Genomic DNA, 24,111 nt, shown 5'->3' on the forward strand with positions numbered 1-24,111 from the left:
GGAGGATTGTTTCTTAAACAAATACTCCACCCCTTCCCAGCACTAACAGATTTCTAGCAGAGTTTAAATGTGATCCCTGTTAGCATTAGGTTTGATTGTTAAAGGTTTATGGACAGGTGAATAAGGCAATACATTTCATAACTTTGAACAATCTTTTATTACATAGAGGTTGTCACATAATTGTATATTTGTCTCTGTACAATTTAAGTCTTGCACACAATGACTTCATCAGAACTTTGCTTAGTAGTGGGAAGCACCAATAAATTCTGATTAAACAGAATTTCAAGTGCCTTAATTTGATTAAATTTAAAGCAGAACACTGGTATGTGGATCTTGCACCCAGTAGCAGGAATGTACAAATGTCTTTATTGAAAAATACAAAATAATTTATCTGTAGGCATGGACAGTGACTGTAAACAGTTACATGAGTTAAATGAAATCCAGTAACTAATGGTTACAGTGATTCTTTTAAACACCAGCCTCACTTCAGTCACTATCCACCCCTTGCACTGACTTCTGAAGTTTTAGCAAACTGTCAGTCTCAACCATCACAGTTCACAATGGATCAGTATTCCAGGAATTAGAACATGCCACCTCCCATTCCTCCACCCATTCCGCCCATGGGCACTTCCTTTTCCTCTTTAGGAATTTCAGTAACTACAGCTTCTGCTGTGGATAAAAGGGAAGCAACACCTGCAGCATCCATCAAGGCAGTTCTTACAACCTAAGAGAATGGGGGGGGGAAAAAAAAAAATTCAATACTAGTTCTCCCTCCATTAAAATAAGGTACAATCGTAATATTCTTTGGAGAAAAAAAAGGTCACATTACCTTTGTAGGGTCAATGATTCCTTTCTCTACCATATTTACGAAGTCTCCAAGCATTGCATCATACCCAGTGTCAGGTGGACTTTGCATGATTTTTTCAACTATCAACGATCCTTCAACGCCTGCATTCTTAGCAATAGTCATTGCTGGAATTTTCAGTGTTCTCTTAATGATTTCTATACCTGTAAAAAGTATTTTTAGTGTTCTAAATACAGTACATTCTCCATGCGTTCTACTGCAAGTCAAGTACTCTAACTTACTGATGTGCTAAAAAGTTACAAAGGAGAAAAAACGATTTTCTGCCTCTTCCAGGAAAGTGTTAGGTAATGACCTACTGCTGGGCAGCATTACAAGAGAGGTCACTACTAGTACAAGGTTCAAGCACCCGTTTAAATTACCATTATCACTCTTGAAAATAAGCTATGAACTTATCTAACCAAAGACAAAACACTCCCCACTCAAAACATGGTTAGGAAAACTTGGTACAGAATGATCTGCTCTGAGATAAAGAATCTTTAGAAGCCACTGTCACATTAGATTCCCCAAATTAAGTGAAATGTTTTCAATCTTTAATTTTAACTACAATTGTTATGAGACACCCATTTTGTTTAACTGTTTAGAAAAGTAATAGTTTAGTTCTCTTGCATTAAATACCAGTCTCAGAATAGCTGTTTGCCTGCTTTTTCTAAATTAGACCAGAAGGAACGCTTCTTCCCATTTTTAATATATAGCAGATCATCAGGAGTGTCAAAGGTTCCTCGTTAACCAGACCAAATAACCATAAAGGACTCATTGATATGAATTGTATTCTAACCTAGAGAGAACAGCTGTTTTTGAAGGTAAGTGGTATCACAAGGAAAATGTTAATCTTCAAACTAAATCCATTCTTGAGTAGTTTGCTTACCAATTCTTTGATCTTCATTGACTGGCGTTAAAGCATCTAGTGCTGGGATGCATCGAAGCAATGCACAACCACCTCCTAGAACTATACCTTCCTCTACAGCTGCACGAGTAGCATTCAGTGCATCAGTAACTCTGTCTTTCTTTTCATTCACCTCAATGTCACTTGTGCCACCAACCTAGAGTAAATGAGCCACATCTCGTCAGTTGTGTAAAGTCCCCATACATTCTCAGAGGCAAGGAAGTGCTTCAGACTTCAGAAGCACTGCGGGCCAGTTAAACATCAGTAACAAACTGACTTTTCCATTTGAATGCCAAAAAGCAAGAAAGAAATTGGTCAAAAAATTATAGGTTTCAGAGTAACAGCCGTGTCAGTCTGTATTCGCAAAAAGAAAAGGAGTACTTGTGGCACCTTAGAGACTAACAATTTATTTGAGCATGAGCTTTCGTGAGCTGTAGCTCACGAAAGCTCATGCTCAAATAAACTGGTTAGTCTCTAAGGTGCCACAAAGACCTCCTTTTCTTTTTTCAAAAAATTATATGTACTTTAGTTGTAGAGAGCCTCTTGCAATTAAGATGCTTTATATTTCTAAAGGTGTAAATGGATCACTTAATCCATCCTTGAAAAGCAAAAATATATATTCCTGCTGTAAAAATGGATCAGAGTAAGAATCCCTTATCCAGTTGAAGTGACAGAAAATGAAATCCGTAGAAGATCTGTGTAAGCTCAAAGATTTGTCTCTCTCCAACAGAGGTTGGTACAACAAATACCTTACCCACCTTGTCTCAGGAAATTAAGCCTGTAGATAGTGATTTACAGCCCTATTCATGTAAACAGCATCTTGTGGATTCTTAGTGGCCACAAAGAATTAAGACCTTCATTTTAGTCTAAGAGCACCCACAGATGGCTAGGTGCCTTAGCTACTAGGCAATTTCTACTTACCAACTTAGCACCACTTCATATAGCAGTTTGGCCTTTCCACAGCCTCCAAACTTAAATAGTGAGCCAAACTGACTCTCTTGGACTAACATGCTCAGCCAGGTAAGGGACAATTGCAGTTGGCACTACTCTGGAATACACATTTACTAATCTTAAAAGGAAGACCACTGGCACATATTGGTGCTCCCCAGTCTCAGTGAATGTCTGCCAGTTTTGACCCTTCAAAGTGGCAAATAAATCCAACTCAGACACCCAATAAGAGTATCAAGTATGATGATCCAAAGTTATAAAGATAGCAGTCTTTATTAACTTTAATGTCAACAGTGTTGGGTCCTATGTGACCAACTAAACCCCACTCCTGCACCTAGGGAAGCATTAAGGGATTACATAAATGTTGTTAAATTGCAAATTGTCACAGGGTCCTGGCCCCTTAGAGGAAAGATGAATCAGCCCCACCTGTGCCATAATTAATTAGCTGCTTCATCTAATTGAAGGGGTGGGATTAAAGAGGTGATAGGTTAATGGACACCTGTGCCTTATAAGAAGGCTGAGAGACTCACTGGTTGGAACTACAGGGAGAAGGCAAGCTCCATTGAGCCCAGGTCCGCAGGAGACCAGGTACTCCTGGGGAGCCAGCCTGTTCTAAAGGATGGAAGGAACAGAGCCCAGTAGGGACCCAGAATGGTACACCAGGGGAACCAGACTGAGGTAGAGTACTCTATCCCTTAGTCAGAAAAAGGACTCAAAAGTAGCCCAGAAAGCAGATGGGAACAGGGTGGTGTGAAGACAACACCTAAAGAGTAGAAGAGCTTTTCTGTTTGGGGGACTTTGTAGTTGGACTTTTGCTATGTCAGAAGGGGTGAAGTTTGTAACTTGCCTGGAGGGGTAAGCCATATCCCCCCAGCACAGACCAGTGGGTGGAGAGCTGGGAGTTTTGGTAGTGTCATGCTCAGCCAGCAAGGGTTGTTATAGGGCACAGCTTCTCCATGACAAATCTTAAGTACCAAAGATATAACCATACACCCTTCACTGTAGTTGCTTCAACTAGACAGGGAGGTTTTTCTCTCAAGGGGGAAAAAAAGGCATGTAAAGTAATGTAATTTCTAACAGGAATGTCACCCTATTTTAAGCAATCCTGACAAGAAAAAACGTGTAGCAGAGGTCCAATTTATCAGGTTTGACTAAAGTAGTGGGGTTTTTCTGGCACTCTAGAAATGGAGACTAAAGAGGACACCTCTGCTAAGCATTTAAAGAGTCAAAGTGATGTGACTGCTAAAATGGATCTTTAGTGAAAAGTAAAATTTTGCTGTTGTCATCCATTTAGTATAGCATAGTTCTAGTCCAAGGGTTCTCAAACTTATTTGATCAGTGCCCCCTTCTGTGTCTGTAGTAGTTTATGCCCCCACCCCAATACATATCCCGCCACCCAGCTTGAAGGTAGAGCAGAGAGCAGCAGCAGCTACTGGCTAAGAACCCAGCCCTGAAGGCAGCGCTGCACCAGCAGTACAGAAGGTAGAAACATGGAAAGTGATATTAGTCAATATCACGTTTCCCAGCAGACATAGCATCCTATTGCCACCCTTACTTCTGTGCTGCTGCTGCCATCCCGAGGCTGGACAGCCAGAGCCCTGCCACCTCCAAGTGAGGGGAGGAGAGCCTCAATGGCAGGGCTCCAGCTGTCCCCTTTACCCACCTCCCAGATGTGCATGGCCCCTTCTGCAGAAGCCCCAGCCACCTAGAACTGACAGCCAGAGCTCTCTCAAAAAAACCAAAACACCACACAGATTGCGCCTCCCTTGGGAGGCCTGCCCCATAGTTGGAGAGCCGCTGTTTTAGTCTAATAAGGAAGTTTAAAAGTTCCTCACCTTTAGTACTGCTACTCCATCAGAGAGTTTGGCCAGTCGTTCATTTAGTTTCTCCTTCTCATAGTCACTTGTAGTAACTTCTAATTGTTCAATGATTTCTTGGATACGCCTTTCAATTTGAGCTTTTTCACCCTTCCCTTTCAGAAGCATGGCATCATCTTTTGTCACGATGACCTCACCAACTTTACCAAAGTCATGAGGCTGAATATCTTCTAGATTGAGACCCAAACCCTCTTCTCCAAATACCTGAAATAGATCATATGAAAGCTTGGACGCTAAGGCCTTATCTACATGGAGACATTTCCCTGCACAGTTATAGTAGAATAACTATTCTGTTTTAACTCCCTGATATGGACACGATTCTGGAATAGTTACTTTGCTTCTGAAGCAGAATAATTCTTCTGGAATAGGTGATTTTATTCCAAAACAGACTTGCCACATGGGAGAGTTGAATAGCTTTAATGGAATAGTTATTCTGCTCCAGCTATACCAGAAAGTTCCCCTGTATAGACAGGCCTAACTCTGTTATCAATGCTTGTATATAGTGATGAATTTGACCACCATTAAAAAAAAAAAAAATAAAAATTCTAATTTACAGACCTTCAGCAGTTACCAGCTAAAAGGAATACTTTGCACATTTATCTCCAGCATGTCAGGTGTAATAGTTGTGTTACAGAGACACTGTCAGGCCATTTCAAGGAGTTTCCCTATGTTACTGATGCCTGCAATTATTATAATGGAATTTAGGGGACTTTACATTTTGTTTATCCTGTTCCTTTTACACTGCAGTGAAGCCTATCATTTTCAAGAATTAGTTTGGGTCTTGTATAATGCTGCCGTGTTTTTAGACTAGTATACAAAAAAAAAAAGATGGCTTTTTAATATTATAGTTGCCCCTGCCATAGATTTTAAAAAACAAATAAAATTAAACTACCCAACAGAACACTACATGCTCCTTAAGACCAAACTCTAGAAGTCACGACATGCTCACTAACGTTAATTTTGGTAATGCTTTTGTTCAGTTTTATAAGTAGTAAAAACTTCCAGAACAACTCTGATAAGTTTCCTGGGCACCACCTAGCTACTAACCTGAAGATTACTTGGGAGGTATAGATGTGATAAAAGGCACTCCGTGAAAAAGCTATTTAATGATCACAAACAGATCATTCTGCATTGCACTACAGCTCTCAAAACTTACTCATACATAAAACATTAACATTTTAAATGAAAAAGTGCATAAATCAGACTTTGCAAGGTGCCAATCTGACTGCCCTGCATATTAAAGCTTTTTACAATACAGTAGTTCCAAAACAGGCAAAAAGCCAGCCACAGTGCAAGTTCTCTCACAGCGCCCTGTCACATCAAGCGTCTCTTAAGGAGAGATGACCTAAGAACAAGAACAGTTCCATGTCCATCCAATATGTTGAAGAGACTATTAACAAGAACTGCAGATAGGGTGACCAGACGTCCTGATTTTAGGGGACTTGTCCCGCGTCCTGACCTTACGTTGGTCGGGACGCCCTTTGTCCCAATATCGGGACCGTCTGAACCACAGCCGCAATGTCATCACTCACTGCTTCCTGGGGCAGCTCCTGGCGCCCATCTGCCAGCAAGAGCGGAGCTTGCAGGCACCAGGAGCGGGCAGAGAGCCCTCTGCCCCCACAATCCGTGACTCTCGGAGCCAGAGGGACCTGCCCGGTCGATGCTTCCCGGGACAGAAGCTACACCAGGTAAGCACCGCCGGGACTCCCCACCTCGCCCCCTGGCAGGTCCCTCTGACTCTTAAGGTGGGGGCTCTGTGTGCTGCCGGCACCTGCAAGCCCCACTCCATGGCTCTGGCAGCTACCACTGGTGCTTTTCCCGGCCAATGGGAGCCACGGAGCTTGCGCTTGTGGCAGGCACAGCACGTGGAGCGTCTGGAGACTCCCCTCGCTGCTCTCACCCTAGGAGCCAGAGACCTCCCAGCGGGGCTGGTGAGTATGACCAGGGAAGGGGGGCCTGTTGGGGGAGATCTGTGTGTGTCAGGGTACTGGGGGTCTGTGTGGGGCATTGTGTAGTTGTGGTGGTGGGGCTGTGGGGAAACTAGCGAGTGAGGGGTTCTGGGCAGCTGGGTGTGTGTGCACACAGCACTGTGCATTTGTGGTGGAAGGGTTGTAGGGGGCTCTGGGCATAGTGGATCCAGGGGGCGCTGGGCAGGGGAGCTGTGTGGTGCAGCATAGGCTCACCCCCAACAGGAAGGGGCACGCTGGTAGCACAGGGCCAGGCGGACCAGTGTGCCTCTGGTTGGGGCTGTGCACCCGTGTCTGTCTTCTCCCCTCCCCCGCCCAATGTGTCCAGATCACAAGAGTGAAATATCAGGTCACCCTAACTGCAGATGTGAAGCGGACAACTAATAACCAGCTAGAACAACTGGCCGCTTACCATGCTATACAATGGCATGACAGTCCAACCTGGCCCAAATGTCAATCAGTGACCTGAAAAGGGTTGTACCCTGTTACCAATCCCTCAAATGGTTATCCTCTGAAGCATTTTGTAGGAAGTTAAAATCAAATGGGTGCTTGGCCACAAAGTGAATACATTTTTACATATTTACAAACACATGCATATAATTTACTTACAGCACCACCCGTAGCAATTGCCATGTCCTTAAGCTGGTTCTTTCTATTGTCACCAAAACCTGGTGCTTTTACAGCAACAACCTGGAGGCCAACCTTTAATCTGAAAAGAAAAAGTTCAGTGAGAACACTAATTCTAACAAAGTGTTAAACTGTTTACACTTCCCTGTTACAGTAGCTGAGAGAACAAAAGAATGTTTTAAATGAAGATATTTTAGTGTAAGTAAGACAAAAAGCAAAAATGCCATCTTAATGGATCCCACAAGCCCATTAATTGGCTTTTTCTACTAAACTGATTAGCAATGAAACCATCAAATCACTAGGATTCAGAGTTATCACCCAAATTAGATGAATGGGGCTATTCACAGCTGTTACTGTTTGTCTGCATTGCTGAGAGGAGACCTAAATAAGAAGCAAAAGTTGTCAAGTTCAGACAGATACATCTGGTCCTACTGCTCTACAGAGTAAACCGTGCAGGAACATCTGCTGTTTTTAAAGACAGTTTTCTGACTCTGAAGTAGACTGACAAGATTCTATTACAGAGGTACACCTATTCAAGCCTTACCTGTTCAAGACGAGAGTACTGAGGGCTTCACCATCAACATCTTCAGCAATAATGACCAAAGGCTTACGGTGAGCGTTGGCAATTTCAAGAGCTGGAACTATGGACTGAACACTGGAAATTTTCTTCTCACTGATTAAGACATAAGCATCCTGGAATTCACATTTCTGTCCTGCAGAGGCAATAAGTATTGTTTGAACTATCTAATTGTTCTATTTTAGCAAGTATATATGAAGGTACCCTTTACAATCCCCAAGTCTGATCAAATCTGGCCACTACACTCTCCATTTACATTTATATTAGATAGAATGAAAACTAGTTTCAAGTAATATTTCTACTCCTGAAACCTGATGCCAGTTTGTGATTTTGTGGCATTTCTATTTTCTCTCTCATGAAAACTCCTACATAGTCAGAATTAGTTGAACAAACTACTGCACACGAGCAAGCCACTTAAGAATTTTAGCACTTTGCTGTGCCACAAATGTGTCACGTCCTCAATTTGTATTTGATGGACTTAACCCTGAACAACATATACACAAATAATACTTTTGGATAAGAACAAACTTTTGCACGCATCCATGTATATTCTGGGGCAAAGGAACACCCACCAACATTATCCTGCCCCTTTACTTCATTTTGTGAAGAGAAGGTGATTTTACCTTTCCCCAGCCCTTACTTACGAAAGAATGCTCTAGTTCTACAAGGGAATGCAATAACTAGCCACGCAAATAAACTTATGTTTCTCAAAGATCAAATGATACTTCTATTCCATGTAAACATAAGTCTTAAATTTAATTAGCATGTGATTACACTCTGAAGAGACCAACATGGCATTTTCTTGTAAGCAAGATTTTTTTTTTTTTGCCTTTTTTTTTAATGCCAGTTCTGATAACTTATCAACTTCGGATCAGAAAGTTAGGCTGTGTTTTCTGGCTCACACACACCAATTACAGAGCCAATACAGCCAACAAAAGGTAAAAACTTGTTTTAGTCCAAAAAGTAAGCAGCTAACCGAATACAAATAGGGAAACATCTTTGGGTTCAGAAAAGTTAAGGATAAATGTTGACACTTTACCCAAGATTCACTTTACCTATATTGTAAGCTCTCTAGGAAGACATTCTTTTTGTTCATACAGGTTATAGCACAAGGTACTTCGATGGCAACTTTTGCAAACTCACCTTTGGCTGTATTAATGAAGTATGGCGAGATGTAGCCTCGGTCAAACTTCATACCTTCAATGATTTCTAACTCATCATTCAGGGTTTTTCCATCCTGTTTAAATGTGATACAAATTTACATTTAATCTATAGTTTACGTAGTACCTAAAGTGCTTCTATGCACATATTTTTAACATGTCAATCACTATGGAATTCAAGTCTCTCTGCTACCTTCACCACTATGGTTGTATTCTTTAGGTCCTCTACCCTTTATGGGGGAAAAGAGAACGAGGAGAGAAAGAGGGGTCAATCTAAAAGTGATACTGTCTCTAGAGAGGGAAGTATGGACGCACACAAACTGTGTTCTAATGGAGTCGTGTAAAACACATTCTTACCTCCTGTGGTGGAAACAATGTCTCATAAGAATTAGATCAAAAACATGAAGAAAATTCACCTCTACTTTTATAGCTAAATTCATCCTGTATTAGTCTTTTAACAGAAATTATCTTGACCAGTTAGCAGTATTTATTGTTCTAGATTACTTAAACAGTGGAAGGAAAAGAAAAAGAAAAAAAGCTTGCGAACTAGTGATTGTTGGCCATTATAGTCATTCTTAGCTCAATTTACTGCAGTTAAGAAACCACCACATTCTCCCAATTATCTTTGAGAGATTTTAAAAGTACTATGCACCATGGAAATACTGGTATGTCTCATAACCAGGCTACTGAGAACCATTCAGCACGTCACATTAGTTCAGACATATGTATCTGCTCTGCAGTCCAACTCATCACTGATTCAGTTTCCATTCACTGTATTCCATGTCCCTGTATTTACTATACCGATGTTACGATCACTGCATAATTTTTGTCTATATATCATCTGGACTATAAAGAGCAAGCAACAGTCCTCTTAAAAAAAGTTGTGTTCTCTAATTTCTTTGCACTATTCCCTATCGACTATGAGACAAAACTATGACAGTGTTAATAAGCTGTTGGGCTCACTATGTACCCCTAATCCAACTCCAATTTACTGGAGTTCTGTAGTGAGGACAGAGTACATGCAGTAATGCCATACAAAACAAGAACCAACAACATACAGAAGGTCTGGAATTCAGAATAAAGTGGAAGGAGTTTAAGCTTCAAGTGCAGCGAGTTCACTTCTTACTCTGGTTATCTGTGCTTTCAGCAAATGTTCCTCTAACTTGGCAAGTTTATCTTCAACGAGCATAACAATTACTCTTACCTTAACTGTGATAACACCCTTCCGTCCAACTTTTTTCATTGCATCAGAGATTATGTTGCCAATTTCCTGGTCCCCATTTGCTGAGATTGTGGCAACCTTCAATGAGATGTTATTTATTTTTCCCTTTAGCACTTGATTGATCCACTATTTACAGAAGTTAAATTTAGGGACAGTTTTTACAGGAGCAATAAGACTAAAGAGTTACAGGTCAGAGAACAAGAGGATGCAATTCATGACATGATAACTTCAGCATTAACATTGCCACATGATTAGATATGGAATATTAGATATGTGAAAAGCTACAGCCTTTTCACGGAAGTCTTCCATTTTTCATTAGTACAAATTAGAGTTTAGGTTCCACACCAAGTCTTCATCTCATGTTAAACAACTGAGAAGTCTAGAAATCTAACCACAGACATTAATGTTTCTCCCATAGATAGCCAGTGAACAATTACAAATGAGTTTAATATACAGCTGTTTCTCCTCTCAATATATGTAGTATTCACTTGTGAATCAAGATAGCAATAGTCACTTTTGGCATTTTGTGACATGAAGACAGAACCTACTTGGGAGGCTAACGAGTCAGCTGAAGATCAATGCTGGTTATCAGAGAGTGGACTGGACCCTTTAAAGGCCAATGGTCCAGCCCTCCTGTGCCTCATTAACAGCCTCAGAGCAGGCAGCTGGTCTCCATAGAGCAGTCATCCATAAACTTTTCAGGGTCATGCTCCCCATGACTCCAGCGTAGGGGTGGGGAAATGCGGACCAGAGTAAGGATGCTGCAGCTGGGGCTGGGTCTGGGACCAGGAGCGGAGCCCCAGCCTGGGATAGGGCTGGAGCCAAGCTGGGCGGCCCTGCCCCCATGGGGGATGGCCTGGGCCCCAGCACATTCCCCCCCTCCCCCAGGACGGACGAACACACACACCAGCTAGAGAAAGCTGAGGCAGAGCACTAAAGGCTCATGCAGGCTACAGAGACCTAAAGATAAAATATTACAATTCAAATTGAAAATGCAACAAGAGTCTGATCAACACGATAGCAAGTTGATGTCATATACCCAACCTGTAATTTAACTGGTTCCATTAAAATTATTTTTACTCTTAATAGCACATCTTCACTCGTTGGATGAAATTTTTATTTATGACAGTTACAGAAAACTAGTAAACAGAGAAGGAATGAAGCCTCACCTGAGCAATTTCTTCTGGAGTCGTAACAGGTTTGGACTGTTTCTTTAGTTCAGCAATGACAGCATCTACTGCTAGCATCACACCTTGATAGAAGAATATGATAGTTATTGTTACTCAGGTGAATTCTATTTACATGGTACAGAACAGTCAAGTCCAATGACAAGCTTCAAAATTCCTCAAAATTGGAATGCAAGTTAAACAATGCAAGAGCAGCAACATATCCTTTTTTCCCCCCATTTGTATACAAAGTAGAGTACTTATTTTTTTGTTGTTTCTAGGCCATGCACTTTCAAGAACAAAGGACAGCCTGTCCCAATCTTACAAACAAGACACTAACAGATTTACTTTTTTTTTTTTTTTTTATAAAGACGACCCATCAATATTAAATTGCAAGTGCATAAAGAATAGTCAGTGAGAGAGGAAGAAAAGCAGAGATAGCTAAGATACCACTTGGAAAAGAAGTTACACAGAATTTAAAAGAAATACTCTGGGCACATAATACTAAGGACTGTATAAACATTCCCTGATTTATAACTTCCATAAGATAAGCCTATCAGAAGACAGATTTTACTGAGATCTGTTGTGATGAATGACAAGTAAATACGATCCAGTGATTATATAAAATGTATGTATCTAAAAAAGTAAGGCCTGACAATATTAATTCATCCACTTGACAGCAAAGTTACTCATTTCTATGTTCTGCCCCTTCCCAAAAGGGTCATGTGGCTTTTTCGAGTGGAGCCAGGTTCTCTCAAACACCAGTCAAATTTGCCATGGGTGAAGCAGAGAGAAGAAACTGTCGAGATAAATGTTATAGAAAACCTTAAGCGCACTAGTGACAAAGAGATTGTTAAATTCTTACCTCTCCTGATTTCCACAGGATTAGCGCCTTTGCTGATTTTTTCAAAGCCCTCCCTGGCAATGGAACGCGCCAACACTGTTGCAGTAGTAGTTCCATCTCCTGCCTCTTCATTTGTGTTGTTGGCAACATCTTGAACTAACTTGGCTCCAATGTTTTTGTATTTGTCTTTCAAGTCAATTGCCTTGGCTACTGTCACACCATCTTTTGTTACCTTGGGACTTCCCCAGCTTTGTTCAATAATCACGGTTCTACCCTAAAATCATCCAACATACATAAGAGGTAAATTAACTGAAATGATACCAAGCAGCACAGACAAAAGGGATTACCACAGATTTATCACTTGGCACATCTAAACAACGTACAATGTCTACACTACAATAAAATACCCACGGATGGCCCATGTTGGGTGACCTGGGCTTGTGGAGCTCTGGGACCCCAAAAGGGGGGTGGATCCCAAAACCCAGGCTCCAACCAAAGCCCAGACATCTACACTGCAATTTTATAGCCCTGCAGCCCAAACAAAGCCAGCTGACATGGGCCAGCTGTAGGTGTTTTACTGCAGTGTAAACATACCCTCAGACAGCCACTCTCCACCAAGAGACACAAATCTGTTAATAGTGCCAACTCAAAATATAAACTTATTTTTATGAAGAGGAAAGTTTTTCCTCCTAGTTTCCATTGTCAGAGAGTGAGATTTATAATGGTTCTTCTATTTGGGGCCAGAAATCAGTGAAAGCATATGGTACCATTTTAAAAGGAGAGCATCCAACCAACTTCCACAAACAAAGTATATTATGGGGTGGGGGACTGAGTGCACTGACATCTATGATTTTTAAAGAGCTGATTTAATATAAAAGATATCAATTGACAGTACTGAAATCCTTTGCCCACCCACAGGACAGCTGCATTACAGAAAAGGGCCATACTGAGGCTAGGTATATACTATAAACTTATATCAGTATAACTACATTGCTCAGGGGTGTGAAAAATTCACACCCAAGTGACAGGTATACCAACCTAAATGTAGAGAGCGCTATGTCAATAGGAGGGCTTCTTCCGTTGACACAGCTACCGCCTCTTGCGGAGGTAGATTAACTACGTCATCTTCCACTGGCATAGTAGCATCTTCACTGAAGGGCTACAGAAGCACAACTACACTGGGGGTTGCGGCAGCATTTTAGGTATAGAGGTGACCTCAGTCTCATCACTTTTTCTCAGCCCTCACCTTGAGAAGCTAGCCATTCACCTACATCCACTACACCTTTGCCCTTCAGAAAAGCTGAGAAGGTGCCAACTCCGATTGTTACAGGGTGACTAGGTCCTTCAAGAGGAGGCAGGGGCCAATGCACCTGATTGATTAGTTACCTTCCGAATGGGGTTAAGAGAAGGCACCTAAGCCATATAAAGGAGAAAGTCAGAAGAGGGGCAGATGACAACTGCGTGAGGAGAAAAGGACAGATGCCGGGAGAAACAGAAGCAGCAAAGGAGAGCTGATATAGAGAGCCACCGGGAAGAACAAAAGGTACAGAACATTAGTGGTGAGGACTGGCCAACGCTGGTGAACCCCTGCTGACTTACAAGAAAGCTTATACAAAGGCCCCTAGGACACAAAGGGAAGAATAGCCTGAAACAATAGGATTGATGCAAGTCAGGAGAATGGCTCAGTCAGGGAGGCCTAGGTGAGTGCAACACTGCTAGGGAGTTCTCATAGGGGAGACTTGTCTGGGGGCTACCAGAGAATAGTCACGGTAAGGAAACAAATCTGGGACCTCTCAAGTGGATGGCCTGGAGACCAGAGCTCTGGAACATGACAGATGACATTCCAGAAAGGGGTATGGAAAAAAAGCCGAGAATCTCCTGTACTTTGGGATTGTGGAAAGAATGACTTTATCATGAGGGTTCTGCAGATTATTCAATATATACAAGAATAAACTATGACTACAGACAGGCCTTTGAACTGAACATTGAAAAAGTTTATTTAATGGCTGGACCAAGAGGAAACAGACAGGCACAAACATCATGGTGCAGTTTGTGGCTTGTGGCTCATCTTGTCATAGTGATGAAGAAATAAATGGACAGACCAACTCATTTCTCATAAGCTACACAGCCACTAACCATGAAAAATAACTGCTTTGAGAAACCCATTCTCACATGCTGTTGGTTGTGTTTATGTAGATCATTTATATCATGGCTTTTAAAAATAAAGCAGAATTTCCTCCCCACTTGAAAGTTTCTCTCAAGCTGATAGATATCTGATTTGTTTTTTTGGTTTAAAAAGAAAATTTCAGGAGTGTTGAGTGATGGAACACTTACCTTTGGAGACAAACTCGATTACATGCAAATATTCTATAGTAATATATATAGCCTCAATCCTGCAAACACCTAATTTACCTATAATGAATATACCTATAATGTATAATTATATTCATGGGAGTAGTCCAACTGCATTCAATGGGATTACTCACTGGGATAAACATTTGCAAAACTGGGCCCTAAAGGTGCATTCACCCATCATCCACCCTTATTATTACAGCTTTGGGACTTGCTTGCTCTTACTTATTTACCAGGCCAAGTCAAGATGAAACCAATGCTGACAAAGTCTGAAATTTATACTCCCTAGAGAAGTGGCTCCCAACCTACTTATATATTGTGGGCTGAATCCATATATTGAGGGTATCACATGCATCACAGCTGTGTACTGATGTCCATGACCTTGCTTTAAGCATGAACCCTCTCCAAACGGTCTTATTCCAACATCATATGATCCAGCAGGACATAACAGCTAGTACTCTGAAAGCCTAAACTTGTTGAAGGCAGTTAAGCTGCCTCTATTCTTTTTCCCCCACTGTATGTTCACTTAAGCTACGCTACTCACATTGTGTGATGGAAGTACTTAGCTTCCTCTCATCACCAATGGGTTTATTACTTAAAACAGGACTAGGTTCTAACTGAGTCGGACACTTCTAATTTAGTCAGACCCCATTAACGCTAACTAACATAAATATATCCTGCTACAAATCATCTTCTATCCACTGAATGTGACGTCAATTGTCCAGCCAACATTTAAGTTACTGTGTGGCGCTGGAAAGACAGATTTAGCAGCAAAGAAGAGATTCAATTCCCTCTAATAAGAGTGTGGCACATGATACATTCACCATTTGTTATGTACACAGTGATTGAATGATTGTACCTACTGTAATTTTGAAATGGTCCATTTGATAACTTTTTTATTTTATGAACTCCTCAATCCCTAATTAGTTTATAAAACTGGAATGTACTGTACAAGTATTCACGTTACACAAAAAACAGCTTTTAATATACCTTTGGTCCCATGGTGACAGCTACAGCATCTGCTAGAAGATCTACTCCCTGTAGCATGAGAGCTCTAGCCTCTGCTCCAAATTTAACATCTTTTGCATAGGCCCGTAGTAGGTGTGGGGCCAGTGCTCTGGACACTGGCCTCATCTGACGTAGCACTGTTGATAAACGGAGCATTTCTGAAGGAAAAAAGTAAGATACTGCATTAGTTTTATTGTGTCACAGTACTTTGAACCACCATATTCCTGTGTTTTGTTCTCAAACTCCTCCAAACATTTAGAGCAAACAACAAGTTACTAGTAGTTTTTTTGAGTTTTAAATGAAAGCTGTGACCGATCAAATATTTTAGCGTCCCAATTTTTCTAACAGTTGGATATTAGAGCAAAAGTCCAGGAGTCTGGACCCCTGGATTCTAATCCCAGCTCTTCCAGTGACTCACTATGTGATCCTGGGCAAGTCACAATTTTTTCCTTCTGTAAAATGGGAATAAAGTTTATCAAGCTCATGAGAGCATCGTGAAGTTCACTTTTTGTATGTGAAGAGATTATAGCCACAGCAATGACAAGTGTTGTGAGACTACTAGTATTATGTATGATAAAGCAGGAAAAGTGGGGTATTTCACTGAGACTATTACAGACAAGCAGGTTAGAAGAAAATGTCTGTCAGAGCTCAGCAGCTTTATCAGCATAAAAATCCTAAAAGTTGCTATTAGAATGTGATCGTGAAAAACGAACAGTTCCAAGGGTGAGAGCATCTGGTGATAAACTAACAAGAAAATTGCAACAGTATCAACAGCCTGGCAGAGGAAGTCTGCAGAACCCAGGCCTATCCCCCCTCCACATGGTTCTCTCCATCAGGACACAAGAAGGTCAAGAGAGACTCGCCCCCTGCTGCTCGATGAGCCAACCTGCACAGGCAGCGGAGACACCCGCATGGAGGCCCCTTCTCCCAGAGACTATGGGAGAGGCTGTACCTGCAGCCCAGCACGAAAAGGCATGACACCATGCCGCTAACAGGGCGATGCCGCCACTCCCGCAGGGGTAGCCAAGGGCCAGTAACGCTTCCAGCGCAGAAGAGAGGGGAACCCAGCACGCAGGAAGCCGTGCGCAGCCCCCTGTATGTCTCTCTCACACAGTCCCACACCCCCCTCCCAGGCTGAAGGCGAAGGGGGTCTCTCTCTCTCACACACACAGATACACAACCAAGGGCAGGAAGCGGGAAAATCGCTCTCTCTCTCACACACACACACACAAAGGAGAGCAGGAGAGGGGAAACCGCACACCCAGGCAGGCGTCTCCTCTCTTCTCCCCCCGCCCAGCGTAGGAGGTGGGGATCCCCCCCCCACGCTCCCGCGGGCTGGAGGCGGGGATCCCCGTCCCCCGCCGTGGGCACCCGGTGGGGGCAGGGTCTCTCACACACGCCCCAGGCCTTGTGACACCGGGCACGTGCGGGAAGGGGCGTGCGCGCTCCATGGCGGCGGGCAGGGCTCGGGGAAGCCGCGAGGAGCCGTCCCCTGCCCCCCCAGCGCCGATGGCCGCCCCGCGCCTGCAGAGGCTGCCCGGGCGGGCCGGCCGGCGCCCTGGAGGCACGTGGCTAGCGGGAGTAGAGGCCCCGGCGCGGCCAAGAGCGGCAGGGGAACAGGCGTCCGCGCCGGGCCCCGCCTCAGCGGCACAAGCCGCCAGGCCGCTCACCTGAACACGGCGGGCAAGGCAGCAGGCGGCTCCGCGGTCCGCAGCTGGACGAGCAGCGCAGCGCTGTGTGACTGAGTGACGGGAGCCTGGAGGGAACACGGCACTCACGGGCTCTGCCCCTCCCCCGCTCAGACAGCGACCCATGTGGGGTCCTGTGCGGCCAGGCCCCGCACCCAGCATAACACTATACGTTTGGCCCAGCTGGAGGCGGGGCGCGGCTTTCCGCCAATCGTTCAAGTGCCCAGCCGGGGAGTGGGCGGGGCCTACGGGACTGTGCGTCCTATGCGTGAGCTCCGGCTACTCGCGTATGAATCAAACAGGTTTTGGGGCCTCCCAATTCCAGAACCTTCTGGAAAGCTCATGCTCGCCACAGATCAAAGGTGGTATTACGTCACTTCCGGGTGTAGGCCCGATGCAGGGTGTAACGAGGAACTATTGAGACTCGTGTTCGGCTCTGCTGTAAAGAGAATCCGGTTCTAGCGCGTAAGGCGCCTGCAAGAGTAAAAAATAAACGTGGAAATAACGTGTCTTCTCGGGACAACGGAAATAGCCCCGCCTTCCCGCGCGCGGCACCAGAGGGGAGGTGGTGGCGCATGCGCAGTCAGAGTGGCACCCCCCACGTGTATTAGGTGTGGGTCCGCGGCGCTCCGTTACTCACAGCACGGTGAGCGGGAGGGACTCGGTGCGCCATGGTGAGTGTTCCCCTCTCCTCGCGCGGCCCGGCCGGGGGCCCTTGGGCTGGGCTTGCGCGGAGGGCGGGGGGGCGCGCTGCGGCAACTAGCGCGGGGTAGGTGGGAGGGACGCAGGTAGGAGCCGCGCTCCTGCTTCTCTCCAGCACGTTGTGGTGGGAAGGGAGGGAGCTGCTCTGGGCGCCCCGCCATTGCCGCCCTTCGGCTGTGGGCCTGTGCGGGCACGGGGTCCGTCGGGTCTTCCGCCCCCCTCCTTGCAGCCAGCGGGCACGGGGGCCATCGGGTCTATGCACCCCCCTCCCCCGCCCCCTCCCAGCCAGCGGGCACGGGGGCCATCGGCTCTTCCACCCCCCCTCCCCCGCCCCCTCCCAGCCAGCGGGCACGGGGGCCATCGGCTCTTCCACCCCCCCTCCCCCGCCCCCTCCCAGCCAGCGGGCACGGGGGCCATCGGGTCTTCCACCCCCCCTCCCCCGCCCCCTCGCAGCCAGCGGGCACGGGGGCCATCGGGTCTTCCACCCCCCCTCCCCCGCCCCCTCCCAGCCAGCGGGCACGGGGGCCATCGGGTCTTCCACCCCCCCTCCCCCGCCCCCTCGCAGCCAGCGGGCACGGGGGCCATCGGGTCTTCCACCCCCCTTCCCCCGCCCCCTCGCAGCCAGCGGGCACGGGGGCCATCGGGTCTATGCACTCCCCCCCCCCGCCCCCTCGCAGCCAGCGGGCACGGGGGCCATCGGGTCTATGCACTCCCCCCCCCGCCCCCTCGCAGCCAGCGGGCACGGGGGCCATCGGGTCTTCCACCCCCCTTCCCCCGCCCCCTCCCAGCCAGCGGGCACGGGGGCCATCGGGTCTATGCACTCCCCCCCCCGCCCCCTCGCAGCTAGCGGGCACGGGGGCCATCGGGTCTTCCACCCCCCCTCCCCCGCCCCCTCGCAGCCAGCGGGCACGGGGGCCAGCGGGTCTTCCACCCCCCCTCCCCCGCCCCCTTGCAGCGAGCACGGGGGCCATCGGGTCTTCCACCCCTCCCAGCCAGCGGCCACGGGGTCTCTCCTCTCTTTCCCCCCCCCCCCCCCTTGTAGCCTCCCAGTGATGAGCGCACGGGCGTCGGTGGGTTGCGTGGCCTAGCACCGGGCAAGGCTGCACCTCATGCCTCGGAACCTAGTCCTCCAGTCTGTCTTTAGCGGGCTTGCTGAGCCAGCCTTTCCGCCCCCCCTTGAGAAGTTAAGCCCGTGATCCGATATAAACACCAGCTGAATAGGAGCTGAGATTGTAGCAAAACACCATGTTCTTGCTGTGTGCTGGTGGAAACAGAATTGTGTCTAACTTCTGGCTACCATAAGTAGTTGTGAAATGAAAGGCAGCATGCCTTTGTAATGGAATTTGCTGTCAGGAGCCTCTGAAGTGAACATGTATTCCAAGTTGACCTGTAACTTACCCAGCAACAATCTTTTTAAATTAATTAAACTATTTTTTCTCTTTTTGGCCTATCCGTGAAAGTGACCTTGCATGGTTACAAGGTCATTTAGATACAGTAGAAACTGCTACACCGATAGAAACAGAGAGAACAAGGATGTTCTTCTCTTAAAATGTTTTTGCTTTGTCACCTATCAGAAACAATGTTGTTTAAAAAAAAATAGAAGCAAGACTTAATACACTGAGAGAGTGAGCTCATATTAGGCATCTGTAATGTGTCTTTAGACAATGCTAAAGCCGACAGAGTTTGAGGAAAAAATTCCTTTTGCCTTTTTTCTGCTATTGTATCAGAGGGGTAGCTGTGTTATTGTATCCACAAAAACAACAGGAGTTTTAAAAAGGTAACTCCCTTCTCTTTATGTGCCAATATATATTTATGCCCGTAGCTGTAATTTTCACTCCATGCATCTGAAGAAGTGGGGTTTTTATCCACAAAAGCTTCTGCTCAAATAAATGTTAGTCTTTAAGATGCCACCAGACTCCTTGTCGTTTCTTATATTGATTCTTCCCTCATGCTGTCTTTCCTGTGAGAGAAATTACTGATTCAAAAAAACAGGATTTAGTATAAAAGCCCCTAAATGCTTAAATCTAAGTTACTTAAACTAAGTGTTTTCAGCATGTTGATAGTGTTGCCCATGTCTTAATAGAAATGGGGGATGATCCACAATTAGCTAATACTTTTGTGAATAACAGCTACCTGCTTCCAAGTAGCTCTGCTTCTGTTAGAAGCACTGGTCTGTGAAGACAGTTCTTATTCTTTTCTTGTGTAGCAGCAGCCCCTAATGGAGGGACCTCATCTTGTTCCTTCTCCTAGTTTCCAGCTGCTTCTACAAGTGTCCAGGCTGTGGCGTCCAGACATCTGTAGAAGCAACTGGAAAGGAGCAGGGAGCCAGCACCATGTGACTTGGCAGTTCTCCACAGGCCACAACTTGATTATTTTTTAACTAAAACGTGTTCCCACTCCCTGTGCCTCCCTTTCTTGTGTTGCCTGCTTAGTGAAGTTGTAGGGATGGCAGACTGGTATGTGGCTTCTGCTCTGTGATCTCAAACACTATTACCTGCTGACTCAGTAGTTAAGACTGACATTGACAGCCCTAGGCTGGTAACATTTTTACCATTGCCTCCTGCTAACTTCAGTTCAAAATAATTGCAATCCTCAGTGTTAGCTTCGGGTTTCCTTTCTCCATCCTAAGCTGCTTTCCCCCTCCTGCTGTCTGTTTCTTCTCCAAGAAGCAAAGTGGCAATGTTTGTAATATACTTAAATGTATCATATGTTAAACTTTACACAAAATTATAAATCTTAACACTTTTGTAAAAATCACTGGATGGTATCTGCAAAACTTTTTGCAGATAATGGCATTCCTTCAAACATTTTTTTGTACACCTTATCTCAAACTTCAAAAGCTGGCAAAAGTAGATGAGTTAATAGTCTTCTCTCCCAAATAACTTAGCACAAAATTGTACCTTAATTATTGTATGGATTGTAAACTTGAATATTTCAAAAGCCTTGACCAACATGTGACATGCTTAATCTTTGCTTCTTGGTTTTGAAGCATTCAGCTAAAATAACTACGCCAACTGTTCCACAAGTGTCTTATATCTTAGCTATAGGTGACTCTGATTTCAATCTGTATGTGAACTGCATTTAATCAGAAGTAATTAATCTTAATAACATATATTATGCTTTCTAGATCTACAGAGGTTTAAACTACATAAGGTTTCCCTGAAGCTTTCCTCATCTGTTAATGTTTTAAGTTATCTTAGGCAGTTATTTAAAATTCTGTGCATTTTAACTGTTAAACTTGTCTATTGCACATATTGAGACTATTTAGGAGCCTATTCCTTCTATAGACTTATGGGATACCTTCTTACAACAATAATTTAGCTCTGTTTTTGCTTAAATATTAAATATATGGGCCTAATTCAGAGAGCTGCTGAGTACCTGCAACCTTCATTGATGCCAGTGGGAGTTGCAGGTGTTTAGAATCCAGTCCTTAGTTTGCTATTTAAATAGTAAAATCATGGTTTTGGAACTTTGGATTGCAATTTTGTTGCAGTCTCAAATGTGAATGGGCCCTTTTTATATACAAAAATACCAAATTCTGTTTTAACAGGCAGGGAAAGCATTTAGGAAGTTTCTTCCCCTGTTTGACCGTGTTCTGGTTGAAAGATGTGCAGCTGAGACTGTATCCAAAGGAGGCATCATGCTTCCGGAAAAATCTCAAGGAAAAGTGCTACAAGCAACAGTAGTAGCGGTTGGATCAGGATCCAAAGGAAAGGTAAATATGTCCAGATTTTGCACCATGCGAACGTTTTTGGATAAAAGAAATAAAAGTGGAATGTTATCTGGAAAAAAAATCAAAATAGCTAAAGGATGTTTGTCATTAAATTTATATTGTGTCTGATCAGAACAATAAGTATAATATTTTGAAGAGGAAGATGTCCCCTTCCACCCCCTCCCCCCCCGCCCCAATTGATTTTTGACTGTTTTTGCTGGCCCTGCTCAGTCATATGGTGCCGCATGGCCCCATCCTGCACAGCAGCTTCTGGAGCCTGCAAGCTGTGGCTGTGGGGAGAGGCAGTGGAAAACAGCTGGGAGCTGTGTGGTGAGTTGCTGCTTTTGCTGCTGCCTCTCCCCAGGGAGCTAAAGCAGCTGCCCCTCCCAGCAGTTTACTGCTGCCTCTCCATGCAGAGCTAACACCTGGGAGCTTCAGAGAGGGGACACTGAGGGTAAAGGGGCGGGGGGGGGGGGGCATGACTCAAGCTATTGGGCGGGAAGTGAACCTTTACATTCTGGCCCTGTCCTGACGCCCAGAAGACTAGACATCTCTGGCAGAAGCCCCTAACCTCACCACCCCGCCACAGGCAGTCTGGTATGTGGAGAACGGGCAGGCCTGGAGGGCTCTGCAAGCCGCACTTTAACAGTAAAAGAGCCGCATGCGGCTCACAAACTGGTTTGTCCAGTAAGACTATATGGTAACCATGTGGGGGTAGGGAAAAAAATGAGTCAACTAAATGACCAGAGGGGCAGAGTTTTCCCCCAAGATGGGCCCAGCTGACACACATGACACACCCAGACTCGGGCACCAACACAAGCATAACAAAGAAACAGGAACTGGGTTGTCCTAGGGGTTTTTTAAACTCTCTACTTCTGGGGGGATTTTTTTTTGTCTGTATTGTTACAGGCATACTTGCTAACAGGTATTTGAAATAAATTACCAAAACTATTGAAACTGGCATGATTATATTGTGTTGTTTTGACAAATAAAATATGCAGAATTTGAATGTACTGTGCAGATTCCCCCAAGATTAGTACTTCTGCTGCGAAACAGTTAGTAAATATATTCTGCTTAAATTTTCCTAAATAACTGTGTGTGGTTATGAACAAATGTAAGATATTTCTAGAAACTTATGAGGTTTTTTTCTTCCTCTTTAGAGTGGAGAGATTCAGCCAGTTAGTGTAAAAGTTGGTGAGAAGATTCTGCTGCCAGAATATGGCGGTACTAAAGTAGTACTGGAAGACAAGGTTTGTTTGCTGAACTTTATAATTGCAAGCTAAATTGGTTTACTAATATTCAGGATTATTTTAAAATCCTTCTAGCTAATAGGCCATGTGAAAAAATGAATAGTGTTGTTGACAAACTGAATGACCGATACAACTGCTAATATTCAAATTGAGGAGCATTAAGCTGGCCCTGTGGCTTTTGCACACTACACATCTGTGATCCTCTGCTGTGAGAGAAACACTTCTGTCCCTGACATTTCCCCATACCTGCAGAGAGAAAGTGGTTCTCTTTACCTGTCAACTTATCTTGGGAGGAAAAAAATATAGAGGGCTGACTGCAATGTCCTCCTTGCTGAGGAGGAGAGAAGATTCCAGAGCCTTCTATCACTAAATGTTACTGCTCCCATGAATTCGTGAACATGGTCTCTGAGGATGCTCCTGCCAGGAAAATTTACCCCAGAGCCTTGCACAAAGGGGTGAAAAAATCCCCAGGAATGAAAGAAACATAGTGACAGGCTCTCGGGGCAACAGATATTTATAAAAGTCCTTGGGTTAATAGTTCCTTTGATTGTGTAGTATTGGCTTCAGCCTTCAGCAATAAATCAATCTCAGTAACTACAATATTTAGTGCTACTGACCCTGGAGACAGTTACTAGCTCTGTGAGATTTGGCTGCAACAGATATAAACTTTTTTTTTTCTCTCCATTTGCAGGAGTATTACTTATTTAGAGACGGTGACATTCTTGGAAAGTATGTGGACTAAATTTCTCAAATGGCTGCAGTATCATGAAGTTGTCCATTCCACTAAAGTGCTGAAATCTTTTTCCATCATGTAAATAATTTCCTGTTCTTTATTTTGTAATAAACAGATAACCAGTCTCTATGAAAATAATTCCTACAGTTCCATTGTAGTGATGCAAACACTTCAAAATAAAGGAATGTGTACAGTCAGAGAAACACATGTTCATTCTTATTTTGGAGTTCCATTGAACAGTTCAAAGTGCTGCTGTTAGTTTGAATTTTTGTAACTTTTCCAGATTGCAGAAAATTCAATTTCGATACCCTCTAAACTGTCCTGAATTTTTTAATTTTATTCTAAAGGAATTTTAGAATGGTGGGGTGTTTTTGTTTTTGCTGCCTTATAGATGTTTGTGTGGTTTCATTGTTCATCTGCTTCTCTTACTGCTCCCCAGAAACAGTGAAACTGACTACATCCAAATATGACTTCCATGCATACCTGCAGTACAGTTGTACTGGTAACAAACACTATGTTGTTTCCAAAAA

General features: G+C 44.3%; 2 protein-coding genes across 2 annotated transcripts; one reads left to right on the forward strand and one right to left on the reverse strand.

Annotated features, from left to right (window-relative positions):
* Positions 1 to 133: 133 nt before the first annotated feature.
* On the reverse strand, positions 134 to 17,343 carry HSPD1 (heat shock protein family D (Hsp60) member 1). The gene is made up of 12 exons (XM_077830323.1): positions 17,167 to 17,343; positions 15,479 to 15,654; positions 12,158 to 12,410; positions 11,296 to 11,378; positions 10,109 to 10,204; positions 8,888 to 8,981; positions 7,712 to 7,880; positions 7,150 to 7,249; positions 4,532 to 4,777; positions 1,731 to 1,905; positions 830 to 1,008; positions 134 to 724 (listed from the first exon to the last, which is right to left on the reverse strand). The coding sequence occupies exons 2-12, from the start codon at positions 15,650 to 15,652 to the stop codon at positions 581 to 583; spliced, it is 1,713 nt and encodes a 570-aa protein (XP_077686449.1). The 5' UTR covers positions 15,653 to 15,654; positions 17,167 to 17,343; the 3' UTR covers positions 134 to 580.
* A 226-nt stretch (positions 17,344 to 17,569) lies between these two features.
* On the forward strand, positions 17,570 to 23,784 carry HSPE1 (heat shock protein family E (Hsp10) member 1). Its single transcript, XM_077829616.1, has 4 exons — positions 17,570 to 17,858; positions 21,437 to 21,601; positions 22,759 to 22,848; positions 23,540 to 23,784. Exons 1-4 carry the CDS (start codon positions 17,856 to 17,858, stop codon positions 23,588 to 23,590), a joined length of 309 nt encoding a protein of 102 aa, XP_077685742.1. The 5' UTR covers positions 17,570 to 17,855; the 3' UTR covers positions 23,591 to 23,784.
* The last annotated feature ends 327 nt before the right edge of the window (positions 23,785 to 24,111 follow it).

The sequence above is a fragment of the Eretmochelys imbricata genome, chromosome 11 (assembly GCF_965152235.1).
Source record: "Eretmochelys imbricata isolate rEreImb1 chromosome 11, rEreImb1.hap1, whole genome shotgun sequence".
Lineage (NCBI taxonomy): Eukaryota > Metazoa > Chordata > Testudines > Cheloniidae > Eretmochelys > Eretmochelys imbricata.